This window comes from Notolepis coatsorum, assembly GCF_963971535.1.
Source record: "Notolepis coatsorum genome assembly, chromosome: 4".
NCBI lineage: Eukaryota > Metazoa > Chordata > Actinopteri > Aulopiformes > Paralepididae > Notolepis > Notolepis coatsorum.
Genome location: NC_140168.1, coordinates 70,525,456 through 70,542,591, shown reverse-complemented (window position 1 = coordinate 70,542,591; position 17,136 = coordinate 70,525,456). Strand labels below are relative to the sequence as shown.

Here is a 17,136-nt window from a genome sequence, read left to right as displayed (position 1 = left end):
GTTACTAATCATCTGATGTTGACCGGATGGGGGGGGGGGGGGGGGGGTCGTTTATAATTCCGTGATTCATCTAGTGTGGGTGATATGATCATCAGAGCAGTTTATATCGAACACGTTAAAAAAAAACGCTGAATCTCACCGTAGCTTCCTCGTAGCATTGGGCGATGAGCGTGGAGCAGAAATATTCCTATTATGGGATGTAGAAATATGCGATCCATCTCCAGGTTGTATAATAGTATATACGTCCAAATCATGTTGTTTATCGAGTTATTGGTAACGGATTGCTATCCATTGTGTCTAGCTCGAGTCCTGGGACTATTAGCGAGTGATCGGACCGAATTGGAATGAGCACCAGCTTCCGTTTCCTGTTTCCGGTTTGGGCGATCCGCCGATCGGCCACCAGATGGCGCTCTTGAACCGTTGGAGAGTTGAGAGGGGATCAACAGTAGATCTCAAGTCTCCGGGGGAGAAATATGATTTTTTTTTCACAGATTTTTGAAATATTGATCTCAAAGACGTGGTACGGCGCCTTTGGCAGAATGAGCATGGCGGGGAATGACGTGGTAAGGCGTTTTTGGTGACCAAAGTGTTAATCGCCCAGCAAAATTTGTTATCGTGACAGGCCTATGTGCAACAAAATGGATACAAGTTTTCTTCAAACATAAACAATGGCAGCAGATATTGCTCATAAGTGGTTTAGAACACTTATGTTATCTGTGTCAGAGTGAGGGGGGGAGAGGGAGGGAGAGAGAGAGAATGACAGTTTTAACATGAATGAAGACATGGCCGCAGTGATGGAATAATGAATGCGTAGTTGGCTTGTAAGGTCAGTGTGTCGGGGATCGTAGCCTAGGGGGGATAAAATCACTTGCACACAATGAGGGCTGAATGAATGAAAACTTTATTTAACAGATTGCAGAATGAATACAATACAGTACGGCTCAATACACACAATTGTTAAGGGGATGCAGACCAGAGAAAGACGTTCCCCATTTTCAATTCATAGTGACATTTATGACATACACAACATACAGATATACAGATATACAGATATATATCATGACATTTATGACATACACAACATACATGACATCATGACATTTATGGCATAGGGGCATACATACATGACATACAGGTATATAGTACTGTTACATTTGTGATGTATACGATATGCAAATATACAGTACTGTTACCCAGAGATCCTAACAGATAATATACATTATGATGGAGAGGAGAGTGGAGACTACTACTAATTAGGAGGGGGTGGGTGGGTGGGAGAAAATAATATACATAAGGTGGGGAGGAGACTGTCTATTAGGAGGGGGGCTGCCCCGCTTATTAGTCCCGCCTCCACAACTATACAGCAATCAAACTAGACTGGAATCGGAATATCGGATCATCTCTCTTGGCACAGTAGTTGATCTGCGCTCCCCATGGTACCGTGACGCGTTTTGGACACAATGGCGCTAGGCTTGTTTTTCAACCGGCGGGTCAAGCAAGAATCCCTCTTCACTCCAAAATACAGCTTCGTGGTAAATAATTACTATCCTCACGCTCTACTATGTGTGTTAACTGTGCTTAGTTTGAGATAATCCTGCGTGTGTGTTGTTTTTATCATAACGAGTCTATTCTGGAGACGCATGGACCTCTTGCTTACAAGTTGCACGTTGCGTTTGTTTACATCGGAGTTGCGTTATGCAGCACGGGGGACGTTGTGTATTCCGTGTGGATATTTATGTTTTTAAGGCGCGTCTAAATTATTCGTATTGTTTGGTAGCAGTTGCAATGCTGCAGCCAACTAGACGGGAAATCACTTGCGTCGCCTGGGGCATGGGTGTGTGTTTGTGTGTATTCCAAGAGCTATTTCTGGTATTGACTTGGCAACAACACGCAGTCACAACAGTTCAGTAAACAGAAGGATCAAACTTCATGAACAAAATACAGGTTTAATTAGCTGACTAGATAACGTTAGGTAGCCTGCTGTTTATTACTTTGTAACTGACCGAAGCAGCATCGATAACCTTTTGTCATAAAGAGTTTGCTCTGGATTTCCCCCTTGGGGACATTCAGGCATCGTAGCAGTAAGGGGGGAGGTACAGGTACATGCAGTGGTGGTAGGACGGGGTAACCAGATCCCAATAAACCAAATGTGGGACAAAGGGTATGTTTGTGAGGGACAATGTGGGACCCCCCCAGTGCAGCCCCCTCCCATTGTTTTGGTGGACTGTCCCTGTCGCCTCCTTCAAGCAATAGTCTCATCCGCCACTGTCCTCATTAAAATGATCACAAGTCTAATATGTTTTGCCCTTATAATTTTTTTTCTTTTGTCTCTAATGGGTGTTAAGTACTAAAAATAAATAAAATGACCACCCAGACTTACAATCACTTATGATTATAGGTCTGGACTCCCAGTCTTATCACACACTCAATAACCATTTACTTAAACATCTTCTTCACAAACATAGCCACAACACTGGTAAACAAACTACCCTCCCACTCAGGGCATTATGGGGTAGAACACATAGTAGCATACTACAAAAACCTAGGGGTCCACAAAGACGACTTCAAACTTGAAATGGTAACAACCGATGAGGTACTCAAAAAATTGAGCGCCCTCCAACCTAACGAGGCCACTGGCCATGACAACATCCCCTCCAAATTCCTCAGACGCAGCAGCTGCCATCACCCCAGTCATCACACACATAATAAACCTCTCTATAAAACAGGGGCACGCCCCCAAGGACTTCAAAATTGCGAGAGTGACCCCTCTGCACAAAAAGGGCAGCAAATTAGACCCAGGCAACTACCGCCCTGTTTCTATTCTTACCTCCATCTCGAAAGTCATGGATAAAATAGTCTACGAACAGGTCGAAAAGTACCTGGCGGAAAAAAATCTAATCTACGTCCCACTCCACTGACACATGCCTCCTCTATTTGAACGACCACATCAAACAAGAGGTGGACGCGGGCAAATACTGCGGCATGGTCATGCTGGACCTACAAAAGGCCTTCGACACTGTCAATCACACCATTCTGATTGACAAGCTAAAAGCAATTGGTTTTGATAGGTTATCAGTGAGCTGGATGCAATCCTACCTGGAGGGGAGAGAACAGATGGTAGAGGTAAACGGTACTCTATCCCCCCCCCTCACAGTGAGCTGTGGTGTTCCACAAGGAAGCATACTAGGACCGCTACTCTTCCTAATTTATGCAAATGACATGTCGTCAGCCTGTGACTGCAACTTGTTCCTGTTTGCGGACGACTCAGCCCTGCTGGTCTCTGACAAGAACAAGTTGCAGGTTGAAAAAACCCTCAGCTCGGAACTAGGCAAAATCTGCATATGGCTCGCTGATGACAAACTATCATTACACATGGGCAAAACAGAGTCCATTCTCTTCGGTTCAAATAACAAACTTAGCAAGACCGACGGCTTCTCAGTTACAGTGGGTGACAATATTGTCACAAGGAAAGACGAAATTACCTACCTGGGTTCCATCCTAGAGGCAAATCTTTCCTGTGACAAAATGGCATCCAATGTAATAAAAAAAGTCAACCAACGAACTAGATTCTTGTACCGGATCTCCTCTCTGGTAAACAAGAATACCCTGAAGACTCTGGCAGGAGCACTCATTCAAGGGTACTATGACTATGCGTGCACCTCATGGTACCAAAGCACCTCAAAGGCGCTTAAAACAAAATTACAAACATCACAAAACAAACTGGTCAGACTACTACTTGACCTGAACCCCAGAACCCACCTCACCCCTGCCCACTTTGACAACCTAGGATGGCTTAGAGTAGACGACAGAGTACAGCAACTTGCAATGGGCCTGGTCTACAAGATACACTATACGACCGGGGTGCCCATGTACATGTCAAAATACTTCCCAAAGGTCAGTGAATACCACAACCACTACACCAGAGGAAGCTCAACAAATCATGTTAAACCCAGATTCGGCTCAAACAAGGGACTAAACACGTTTCGCAATTATGCCACAACAATGTGGAACGCCCTACCCAAAGCTGTAAAGGAATGTGAATCCCTGCCCACATTCAAAACCGCTCTTAAAGAGCACCTACGGGAGGCTGCAATTCGAAACTGGCCACTGTAAATGCCCAAAACCCCCACCACCTCCTAATAGACAGTCTCCTCCCCACCGCATGTATTCCCTCCCCGCCGTATGTATATTTCTCACCCACCCACCCCCTCCTAATGTACAGTCCCCTCCCCATCATATGTATATACTCTGTCAGGATCTAGGGGTAACCGTACTGTATATTGGAATACCGTTTATGTCACAAATGTATCAGTACTAAATACCTATATGTCCCTATGCCATAAATGTCATGTATGTTGTGTATGTCATAAATGTCTATATGAATTGAAAATGGGGGACCCTGATGGAAACAAGACAAACGTCTTTCTCAGGTCTGCATCCCCTTAACAATTGTATGTATTGAGCCGAACTGTATTGTACCCATTCTGCAATCTGTTAAATAAAGTTTTCATTCATACACACGCACACACACACCCACACCCAGCTCTCTCCCCCCCCCCGGAGACTCTGGACTAACCCCCACTGACACACAAAGTAAAGTGGCAGTGTGTGTCTGTGTGTGTGAGACACACACTGCCACTTTACTTTACTGCCATTAATTAGTTTATTTATTTAGTGTACATCATATTAGTTTACTGCCATATCCATCATCCCACTGCCACTTTACTGCCATTATTGTATTTTACTGCCATTATTTATTATTCATACTTACTATGTACCACTGCTGCTAAAAGTGTTGCACTAAGTTCTCGTTTACCTCTATTTACATTTTAGCTACTGTCTACATTGTATATAGTCCTGTATACTGTCCATATGTTACTTTATGTTTATAGTGTACTATGTTACTTTATGTTTAAATAGTTTACTATATATGTTACTTTATGTTTATATTAGATCTTGTTCTTTATATACACTGGGAAGGGTATGCAATTTAATTTCTCTGTATGTCTTGCACATTACGAGAGGTGACAATAAAGCTGACTTTGACTTGACTAACAAAAGTAACTCACCAAAACAACTCACAAGTCCAGGGATTCACACTGGCACTGCAGTGATGAGAGCAGGAACAGTAATGGCACAATAATAAAGTACAGAATACAATTATCTTCCACCTGCACTGATTTGTGCGGGGGGGTGGTTACCGGTTACATGAACGGCTACTCTCATCTTATTTATTGTTATCATTAGTTTTCAATCTAAACCCTTTGGGATTGCGTTCCCATTTTCAAACTTGGATCAATCGCTATTCTCTCGTGCTGAGCAGCGGAGATCAGCAGCGCGTGGAACTGATCTGATCCGTAGCGCGTGTGCAGTGGTGCAGTCGTAATATGGGAACTGCCCAGACGCCACGTGCACACATGCGCATTCATGTTCCCTCGCTTGCGCACAGAACAGATGATTATTATGCATAACAATGTTTTAAATGTAATTGTAGTTACAATTTCTTTAATTGAATTAACTTAAACTAGAAAAGTAAATACAAACTAAATTAACAATGTAACTTAGTTTACAGAAGGACAGTTTCCTTCAGACTGAAGCACAACTTAATGTCTCATCCTTCCAGTCGGGACCACAGATCAAGCAAACCCCCACCAATTGGTACAGGGCTTGTATTTTGGTTTGGCTCTTCCAGTGACAATTGTGAACGCATTTGTGTGCACTTCTGCTCAGCAAACTACTAGGACGGCGTCTTACCCCGTCCTTGCACCACTGCGCGTGTGTATCCCTTGCCTGGGTTCGTTGCGCCAGGCTTGTGAAACGGATCCTCTGTGCGCAACAGCGTTGGGACTTGTTGTCATGTCGCCTGGATGCCCAGGATGCGGTGTCACTCGCGGTCAGATACTAGTAACGTTACGCGACGCATAGAGGTTCTTCACATTGGCTGGGGGGGGGGGGGGGACGTTAGCGCGGATGACAACCAATCATGCGGGACATGGTCTCAATTTGCGTGACGCGTGAAAAGAGACAGAAATGCTGTACAATCACGCGCAATGCGTGACGTCTGGTCACCCTAGGTAAGACGCCATCCTAGTAGTTCACTGAGGCAGAAGTACGCGCAATCGGATATGCACGCGCGCACACAAAAATGCGTTCACAATTGTCACTGGACTCGTCGTGCCGTGCGCCAAGTACCCGGCCAGCACTTTTCACCTAGACTTTGCATAATAATAGGATACCGATATAGCATAACAAAGAAGAGAAGAGCCAAACCAAAATACAAGCCCTGTACCAATTGGTGGGGGTTTGCTTGATCTGTGGTCCCGACTGGAAGGATGAGACATTAAGTTGTGCTTCAGAAGGAAACTGTCCTTCTGTAAACTAAGTTACATTGTTAATTTAGTTTGTATTTACTTTTCTAGTTTAAGTTCATTCAATTAAAGAAATTGTAACTACAATTACATTTAAAACATTGTTATGCATAATAATTATCTGTTCTGTGCGCAAGCGAGGGAACATGTATGCACGTGGCGTCTAGGCAGTTCCCATATTACGACTGCACCACTGGGTACATGGTGATGGTAGAAGACATGATACAGGTAATAAAATTATAGTACAGTGGGGAAATACCAATTTAAATAGGCAGTGTAAACAATATAATTAACTCTCGAGTATGAGCAAGTAGGCAGTGTAAATAAGTCAAGGTGCAGATGAGGGTATGTATGCCCTCTCTGTTCTATTTGCATTACAATAAATATACAAATAGAATATTTGTTTTTTATAGTTACAATAGACGCTATAATCTAAATATATGCTATGATTAAGTAAGTATACACTGGTGCACTGTATGCATAAGGTAGGTATGGCGTGATATACTTTATATGTTGTCCATTTAGGTCGGAGTTGGACACTGTAAACAAGACAAAAGTATTTTTCTGGTCTGCATCCTCTTAGCAGTTGTTTGTATTGAACCGTACTGTGTTGTACCCATTCCGCAATCTGTTAATAAAGTTTTCAATCAATGGTAGTTCCTTCCTAGTAGTTGAATGTCTGGCAGCAGTCCCTCCCTGCCCACTGTTGTGGAGCCTGATGGCCGCTGGTATGAAGGACTGGCCGAGGCGGTTAGTTGAGTGTCGGGGGGTATGAGTCTGTGACTGAACATGCTTCTCATGATGAATAGCTCATCATAGAGGGGGTGGGAGGGATTATCCAAAATAGCAGCCAGCTTCCTTCTCATCCCCCTCTCTGCCACCACCTCTAGTCTGACCAGCTTGACTCCTACCACGGAGCTAGCCTTCCTTTGTTCAGTTTGTTGGTGTCCCTTGAGTTGATGTAGCCCCCCCAGCATGCCACAGCATAGAAGAGGACGCTGGCCACTACAGACTGGTAGAATGACTGCAGCAGACATTGTACACGTTGAAGGACCTGAGTCTCCTCAGAAAGCACAGCCTGCTCTGTCCCTTCCTGTAGAGGGCCTCTGTGTTGTCCGACCAGTCTAGTTTATTGTTTAGGTGTAAGGAACTTATGTCTCCACCACCTCCACCTCATCCCCTCGGATGGTGATGGGAGTCGGGGGGCCTCTTCTTGCCCCTCCGGAAGTCCACTACCAGTTTTCGTTGGTTTTTCTGATGTTGAGTTGGAGGTGGTTGCTGTCGCTCCACCCCACAAAGTTCTCCAACAGGGCTCTATACTCCTCCTCATTGTCGTCAGTGATGTAACTTATGATGGAGGAGTCGTCAGAACTTCTGCAGGTGGCACCCGCTCGAGTTGTGGCAGAAGTCGGAGGTGTAGAAAGGATGAAAAGGAAGGGTGACAGCACAGTTCCTGGGGGGGCGCCGGTGTTGCTCACCAGCACATCAGACTGACTGTCCTGTAGTCTGACGTACTGTGGTCTGTTGGTGAGGTAGTCCGTGATCCAGGCCACCAAACCGTGCTCCAGCTGCATCACTGTAAGCTTCTCTGCTAGCAGTGAAGGCTGGATGGTGCTGAAGGCGCTGGAGCAGTCGAAGAACATGCACGGCTTCTCCAGGTGCCTGTAGGCTCTGTGGAGCATGTAGATCAGGGGTAGGCAACCCTAAACACGCGTGCCTGCATAGGGGGCATTTTCATAGGCACAGGGGGCAGCATACATTTTTTTTTTTTTTTTTTTTTTTTGCTTTGAAATATTATAGTGAAATATTTTGCACTGTTGTCGCATTTATCTTGTTGAAATCCTCCCACAGGTTCTTTTTACTACCACATATTTAATTGAGACCCTTTATTTGTTTATTATTTCAATTTAGCTGGAAATACATTGCTACCAGGGGAGGAAACAAACTTTTTGGCTTACCAGCCAACTGGCGAGTATCTGATTTTTTTTACCAGCCAAACAGATTTTTTACCAGACAAAAAAAATCGCTAATTGTGATAATTACTTCTTTGTATGTCAAGCCGCGTCAATGTTGTGTATGCATCTGGGTAGGCACACTGTACCTTTAAGACAGCACGGTGGTCTTACGACAGTGCTGTGAAGTACCGTCAAGTGTTGTGGTAACGTCAGTTGGGTTGGTGTGCTGTTGTGCACAGTGCACTGGTTGAGCTAGCCCCTTTCGTGACTGCGATGTGCAAGCCAGGGGCTTTTGAGCATGAAATAAAATGTCTAACCTTACGTCGTAGTCCGGTGCTTTTTTGGAAACATTATAGTCATAACAGATACACCTAGCTGGCTGCTTTGAGCACACGGGGCTAACGTTAGCTAGCAAGCAGCTATAGCTAAAACGCTAACTAGAAGCTAACCACTGTATACAGTTCCAGTAGACTAACATTACACCTCTGTGATTTAAATGTGTCCTTAGTAACTTATACTCGAGGGTTGTACTAGGGTTGGATGCAGTTCCCCGTTGGTCAGTCTGTCTGTTTTCCATCTTCTGCTGTGTTTAACGTTATCTGTTTGCGAGTGCTCCTGATGGCTAGCCTAGTACCGCGGGACTTTTATTATTATAGGTCCGCGGGTTGGCCAGTACTGCGCAAACGTTTATTAAACATTATATGTCCGCGGGTGGTCTTGTGCAGTGCTCTCGTGGCACTGTCAACTAAAGCGAACACTCAGAAGACGCGCACCGTTTGCCAGTGCAGTGATTGCAGAATGTTTTATTTTTTTGTATACTCGCCAGCAGGGGAGGAAACTAACTTTTTGGCTTACCAGCCAACTGGCGGGTATCTGATTTTTTTTACCAGCCAAACGTAAAAAATACTAGCATTTGGCCAGTAAAGTGGCCTAATTTCCTCCCCTGATTGCTACATCATTCAGTAACATTTGCAGAGCCTTATAACAAAAACATTATTACGGTCACCAGTGGGATTAACACTTTGGTCGCCAGGCTTATATTCTTAATAAACCATCCCACGCCAGCTCTATTTGTCTATGGAGATGTTTACCTTCTTTGCAGGGCTATAACTTTTTAAATTGTATTGCTAAATTGACATTACTATGGCCCATTCAACATCAAGTATCTATTGTTCAGGGTGTAGCAACGTTATACTTTTTCATTCACATATTCATACTAAATACGGTCTAAAGCAGGGCTGGGCGATATGACCAAAAACGTTATCGCAATAAAATTATTTTCATATAATTCGATATCGATAATTATCGTCGATATAATGTCCGTCAAGTTTAATTAACTTCTTATGCTGCTGCGAACATAGATATCTATATATATCTATATATATCTATGGCTGCGAATGTCTCAAGTCGAGTTGATGTCGTCATCAGTCCGCGCACGTTAGAAGTTAGCCTACAAGCGGAGTATCTCATGACAATAAATATGACACTAAAATAATCTCTTCCGCCACAATATATTGAAACGAACTGTATACCCCACACTACTATAAACGTGGCCTCAGAATTCAAAACACACACATACTCGGCACGTAAATATATAAAACATCGCCGTGCAAGCTAATTAGCCTAGCAAGCCTGTAGTATCTAAGCGGTGTATTCCATGACAATGTGCTAAATATTACACTAAAATACTCTCTTCCGCCACAATATATTGAAACGACGTCCACTGTATAACCCCACTACTATAAACGTGGCCTCAGAATTCACGTCACACACATACTCGGCACGTAAATATATAAAACATCGCTGTGCAAGCTAATTAGCCTAGCAAGCCTTGTTGTTGAGTGAGTCTTACCTCCTTCCGGGTATACTTTGCTCTCGGCCATCTCCTTCACTGATTGGTTGTTAGCTGTTGTGCGTAAACACGTCATCACGTAACGTTGGTTGTTGTTAGTGAGTGCTGAGCCGAGGCTGAACAGAGCCAAGCTTGGAAAATCGATATATCGAAACTTTGCGACCACGTTTCATGTTTATTTCGAGGAAATAATTTATCGCGATAGTTATCGTTGTCGTTTTATCGCCCAGCCCAGGTCTAAAGTATAAGTGTTTTTATCGTTTTCTGCAGCTTTCTCCAGAACGTGATTTATAGCCCCAAATGCATTATATTGATGATCAAATACAGTTTGTTAGCAATCGGCGCGAGATAAAAAATTTCAAATGGACGTGCTTCTAGAAGTTACTACTTATCATCTGATGTCGACCGGATGGGGGGGGGGGTCATTTATAATTCCGTGGCCAATGTTAGATGATTCATCTAGTGTGGGTGATATGATCATCAGAGCAGTTTATATCGAACACGTTAAAAAATAACGCTGAATCTTACCCCAGTCTCCTCGGGCCGTTGGGCGATGAGCGTGGAGCAGAAATATTCCTATTATGGGATGTAGAAATATGCGATCCATCTCCAGGTTGTATAATAGTATATACGTCCAAATCATGTTGTTTATCGAGTTATTGGTAACGGATTGCTATCCATTGCGTCTAGCTCGAGTCCTGGGACTATTAGCGAGTGATCGGACCGAATTGGAATGAGCACCAGCTTCCATTTCCTGTTTCCTGTCTGGGCGATCCGCCGATCGGCCACCAGATGGCGCTCTTGAACCGTTGGAGAGTTGAGAGGGGATCAACAGTAGATCTCAAGTCTCCGGGGGAGAAATATGATTGCGATCACAGATTTTTGAAATATTGATATCTTGACGTGGTACGGCGTCTTTGGCAGAATAAGCATGGCGAGGAATGACGTGGTAAGGCGTTTTTGGCGACCATAGTGTTAATCAACAAATTGTATTATTAATTTTTCTATTTCATTGAACATTGCACATGTTAAAAGCAATTTTTTTTACTCAAAATGTGAGTATTACCAAGTCAACTTGTGTTCTTAAAACAATGACAATAAACATAGTTTTATTAGGTTGAAATAATGTGGTTGTGTACTTATTTTTCTGTTAACTTATTTGTTAACTTATTATGGATTGAAAACTGAACCTTAATGCACAGTAACTGAACTCAATATTTTTAAGTTCTGGTAACTTAAGTTATTATTATTTTTTTTTACAGTGTAGTCTTGCGATCAATCAAAACTTATTTACACGATATACCTCACATTCACCCTCCATTCACATCCTGGTGTTCTCCATTAGGCCTGTAGGTGGAGCTATGACAGCACACGTACAGTACACACACCGATGGTGTGTGATGTGTCCAAAAATGAATGGGCAAATGTGAGTGAAATGGTCGCACTGTATGCAGCTGTGTGTCTGCATTGCATTCCCCCCCCCCAACTCAGATTTAGGGTTGATACAACCATCATAATAATATTGTTAATAATAACAACAATAATGATGTAATGTAAAAATTATCATTAAAAAGACCTGATTATGAGGGGAAAAAAATTACGATGCATGGAATATTGTTGAGGCACACTAGTTACAACTATTATTTCAAACAGGCACTCCATGTCAAAAAGGTTGCTGACCCCTGATGTAGATGATGGCATCCTCCACCCTGATATTTGCCTGGTATGCATCCAGCATCACTATGCTTTTCCGAAGCATGGCGATTAATGATTAATTTACCAGAAACAACACTTGATTAAATTTGCAATTGAACATTTCAAAATGATTTCAAGTTTCAAGTTTCAAGTTTCTTTAATAGTTGTCATACAGAAGTACAGAATACTTTTGTACAAAATGCTTCTTACTGTTGCGCTCCAGAGACTGTGCATGACAAGATAAGTATGAAATAAAAACATAGTAAAAATTAGAAGTAAAAAAGAGTAAAAAAGAGGTCACAGTGTTCAGTTTAGACATATGTACAATGTTCGTAGACGTAGTTACCATACAATATACAATACTGTGCAGTGTACTAATATACAATACTATATAGTGCAAGGCATAAATGGACGAGGTGCAGTTTAGGTACAATTCACAGTAGGTGTACGAGTTGTAGTGCAAATCCTTTATCAATAAATATAAAGTGTAAGTGTGTTTGTGTGATCTAAAGTGTGGAGAGTGGGTGCTGCAGTGTGTTGTTTGTTTGAGTGAGTGTGTGCGTGTGGGTGTGTGTGCTGTGTGCATTTGATGGTTGTTGCATAGTGATTATTTTCGTTTAGCGATTATTGTTCGTTTAGCAGCCTGATGGCCTGGGGATAGAAGCTCCTTCTGAGTCTTTCTGTGCTCGCCTTAAGACTCCGGTATCGCTTGCCTGACGGCAGCAGTTCAAAGAGGCAGTTGTTCGGGTGGCTCGAGTCCTTAATAATTCTCTTAGCCTTCCCCTTGCACCGCTTGTTGTAAATGTTCTGGAGGGTGGGAAGCCCCCCTTCAATTGTGCGTTCGGCTGAACGTGTCACTCTTTGTAGTCTGCTACGGTCTTGTGCAGTGCTATTCCCAAACCAGGAGGTGATGTTGCCGGTCAGGATGCTCTCTATTGTACATGAGTAGAAGTTCCTAAGGATCTTCTGACTGACTTGGAACTTCCTTAGGCGCCTGAGGAAGTAGAGGCGTTGTCGTGCCTTCTTCACAACACTGTCAATGTGTGTGGTGACGTCCATGTCAAGTCCTTGGATATGTGGGCTCCGAGGTACTTGAAACTGTTCACTCTCTCAACCGGTGCCCCGTCGATGCTGAGGGGGCTGTAGTCCTTGACCCCCGACCTCCTGAAGTCCACAATCATCTCTTTTGTTTTGCTGACGTTCAGGGAGAGGCAGTTCTCCTGACACCACTGTGACAGGTTCTCTACCTCTTCCAGGTAGGCCCTTTCGTCGTTGGCAGAGATCAGGCCCACCACTACTGTGTCATCAGCAAATTTGATGATGGTGTTGTTGTTCCGCTGTGCTACGCAGTCATGTGTGTACAGGGAGTAGAGGAGGGGGCTCAGAACACAGCCCTGGGGGGCCCCTATGTTGAGCGTGATGGATGAGGAGGTGCAGTTGCCGGCTCTTACCACCTGGGGTCTGCCCGCCAGGAAGTCCAAGACCCACTGGCACAGGTCATAGTTCAAGCCCAGGTCCCTGAGCTTGGCTATGAGTTTGGAGGGGACTATGGTATTGAATGCTGAGCTGTAGTCGATGAACAGCATTCTCACATAGTTCCCCTGCCTCTTGTCCAGATGTGATGCTGCTGTGTGCAGCACATGGGCTATGGCGTCCTCCGTGGACCTGTTGGGGCGATATGCAAATTGCAGAGGGTCCAGGTTGATGGGGAGGGAGGAACAGATGTACTACTATCCTTAGGTCACATGGGTAGTTGCCTCTCTGACACCACCTACTGAATACCCAGAGTAGAAGATGAGCCATGAAGCCACATTATTTATGTCTCTAAATGCTATATAGTGTGGAAGCCTACTTCCTGCCTGTGGAAGCCTGTAGCTAAATGCTGAAAAACGGGGAACAAAATGTACTTTTTGGCTTTAGATTAAAAAAGAAAACGACCAGCCAGAGATTCTTTACTGCATTATATGTAATAAAATACAATATATAAACTTTTGTTCATATTTCACACTATTCTGAAACACTAGAGATCCTTTCAATGAGAACCTTATTTTAACTAATTTCTTATTGTAGTCTCCTCCTAGTGTGTCCTGATCATGTGCCTGATAAAAACAATTAATGTCATGCTCATTGAGGCCAAAATAGACTGTACTGTAATAGACCTACAGTATTTTCTATCCAGCAACATGTTCTTGTGTTGGTGTTGTTACCTTCATACCGTGAGGAGAACCAGCTGATCTGCAGTGTGTGTAACGGTGAGGTGTGGACGGTGTTTAAATGAGCCCCATCTGTAATTTCCATATATATATATATAGTATTATTATTATATAATATTATAGTAGTCCACAGCTCAACCAGCCAAAGTGATTAGCTGAAACAGTCCACAAGTTACAACTCAACCAGCCAAAGTGATTACCTGAAACAGTCCACAACTCAATCAGCCAAAGTGATTTTACCTGTCAAAGTGATTACCTGTAACAGACAGTCCACAGCTCAACCAGTCAAAGTGATTACCTGTCAAAGTGATTACCTGAACAGTCCACACAGCTCAACCAGCCAAAGTGATTTTACCTGTCAAAGTGATTACCTGTAACAGTCCACAGCTCAACCAGTCAAAGTGATTACCTGTAACAGTCCACAGCTCAACCAGTCAAAGTGATTATTACCATATAGTTACTGGTGAAATTGTTTTGAGGTTGATGACCATCTGAGCCAAATGGGACAATATTGTAATGTAAATGGACAAGTTATGGAGGATCCATACAGACACTCAGTTTATTGAAGATGTACACAGACACTCTCAGTTTATTGAAGATGTACAGAGACACTCAGTTTATTGAAGATGTACAGAGCGTATGGCACCATGTCGGAGGCAGTTTATTCTATTTCAGGTGTATTAGATTGCGATTGGTTAATTGATACTCCCAGAGTATGGAAGGAGGTGATTGGTTTACTAATAACCTATATGGAAGGAGGTGATTGTTTTACTAATAATAACCTATATGGAAGGAGGTGATTGGTTTATTAACCTGTATGGAAGGAGGTGATTGGTTTACTATTAACCTGTATGGAAGGAGGTGATTGGTTTACTATTAACCTGTATGGAAGGAGGTGATTGGTTTAGTTTACTAATAACCTGTATGGAAGGAGGTGATTTGTTTACTAATAACCTGTATGGAAGGAGGTGATTGGTGTATTGATGACCTGTATGGAAGGTGGTGATTGGTTTACTGATAACCTGTATGGAAGGAGGTGATTGGTTTACTGATAACCTGTATGGAAGGTGACGATTGGTTTACGGATAAGCTGTATGGAAGGAGGTGATTTGGTTTATTGATAACCTGTACGGAGGTGGTGATTGGTTCATTTGTGTGGCAGGTAGTGTCTAGGTCAGAGTACCAGCGGAGGATCGATGCGTTGAACAGCGACGACCTCAGGTCTCTCTGCAGACGGCTACAGGTGCCCAGAAGGACGAGCTAAATCACTTCTTCTACTAAACTCTCAGCACCCTTTCTGCCCCACCTTCTGATTCTCCTTGACGTTCCAACAGCCAGCTAGACGTGGCTCATATTATATGCCCCTATGAAACACAACCAGACCGAAGATTGGCAGTGAATTAAATTGGCATTGATCTGATGCTCCTTCACATCTGTTCTGTGAGTTAAAGGCCGTAAACCTCTGCTGAGTTGTGAGTCAAGGAAAAGGTTTCACAACTTTTAAGATGATGATGTGACACGGCTCCAGCCACACACACATCATCTCAAGAGACTCTGATATGCCACGTTTACCTGCACATTCATATGTCCACGATGTCGAATCAAATTTATTTCCAGCATTATGTCTACGAGTTGATGCATGGAACCTTCTGTTAACGGTTTGGTGTTGTTGTGATCTCTGTTTGAATTGCACAATTCCATTTACTAGTGTGTATATATATATATATATATATATATATATATATATATATATATATATATATATATACACACATGTGTGTGTGTGTATATATATATACTGTATGTATATTAGGAGGGGGATTTGGAAGGCATATCACTATTTGCTTATTCTATTGAAATTATTTCGATTATGTATGAAAAGGCTTATTGACACTGTATCTTGTCTTAAGACCTAAGCCTGGATACTGGTCAGTATCTGGAATATGAATGTACAGAACACGTAAACGCACTCCCCCTTTAACACGAGAGCTCGTGAGACTGAAGACGGAGCCACCCGACCATCTCCCTGCTTCAGTGCTCTGAGGGAAGGACGGATGGGAGGGACAACGTTGGCTGAAGATGATTGTCAGTTTGTGTTAAAAACAAACAGACGTTGACCGACTCCAGACATGGATATAACTACAAGAATAGGAGTTGAGTTTCCGGAACTGCCAGATGTGTTTTCCTGTTTAATTGATTAGTGGAAATGGGGCAGATCTACGTTGGTCATCCTTCTCTTCAGCTAACGTTGTCTGGCATGTCTGCTGTACTAACCGACGGCTCCACCCCGTCCAGAGTGCGCCTGTGTGACCCTGTGACTAAAATCTCAACATCCACCACTAACGCACGCATGACCTGGGCAATGATGCTTTGTAAATGATTTTTAGACGTTTGAGCAACTTGAAGTGTGCTTGATTTATTGCACTGAGCAACTTGGAAAAGACGGACATAATAACACCTTGAGCTTTTCAAATGTCTTAAAGGAACACAACATTATGGGAAATGCACAAGTCAGAGAAGGAGATGGATATATAAATTTCCTCTCCGTGTTCAGTAGAAAATCAGCCGGCTGCCAGCTAGCCTAGCTTGCAGCCGGATAGCTTTTTACTGAACACACAGAGGAAATTGATATCTATCTTGTCTGACTCTGGAGAAGACTGTAAGCACAATAATGTTGGCATGTTTCTTTAACTCCGTTTGGCCCATGTCTGCTACTGCATGCCATGGTGCAAACATCCAAGACTGGGAAAAAACTGACTTGAATTTGATAAATGTGGTGGTGTCTCATGTAGCAGCCTGGCTAACTCACGTACCTCTTGGATATTTGCCGTCGATGCCGTGTTGGTTTTCTCCACTCTGCGCCTCGGGACGACATGATGTCCGCTTCTGGGGCTGCTTTCACTTCCACCATTTTGCATCCCCAGCCCGCGGACGCTGGGATACACAGCGGCTGCTGCCAAATGAACCTAGGTGGAAGCTGTTGATGTGAAGTGAAAGCAGAACACTGTTATCTCATCTACACATAGCTGGACACATATATATATATATTATGT

General features: G+C 43.3%; 1 protein-coding gene across 1 annotated transcript in view; it reads left to right on the top strand.

Annotated features, from left to right (window-relative positions):
• Positions 1 to 17,136, top strand: part of LOC311226552 (oxidation resistance protein 1-like) — a 179,666-nt gene that overhangs the window by 145,331 nt on the left and 17,199 nt on the right. The window contains exon 11 of the mRNA XM_084311972.1: positions 15,246 to 15,326. Within this exon, the coding sequence (XP_084168098.1) occupies positions 15,246 to 15,326 (81 nt within the window). The remainder of the gene's footprint in view (positions 1 to 15,245; positions 15,327 to 17,136) is intronic.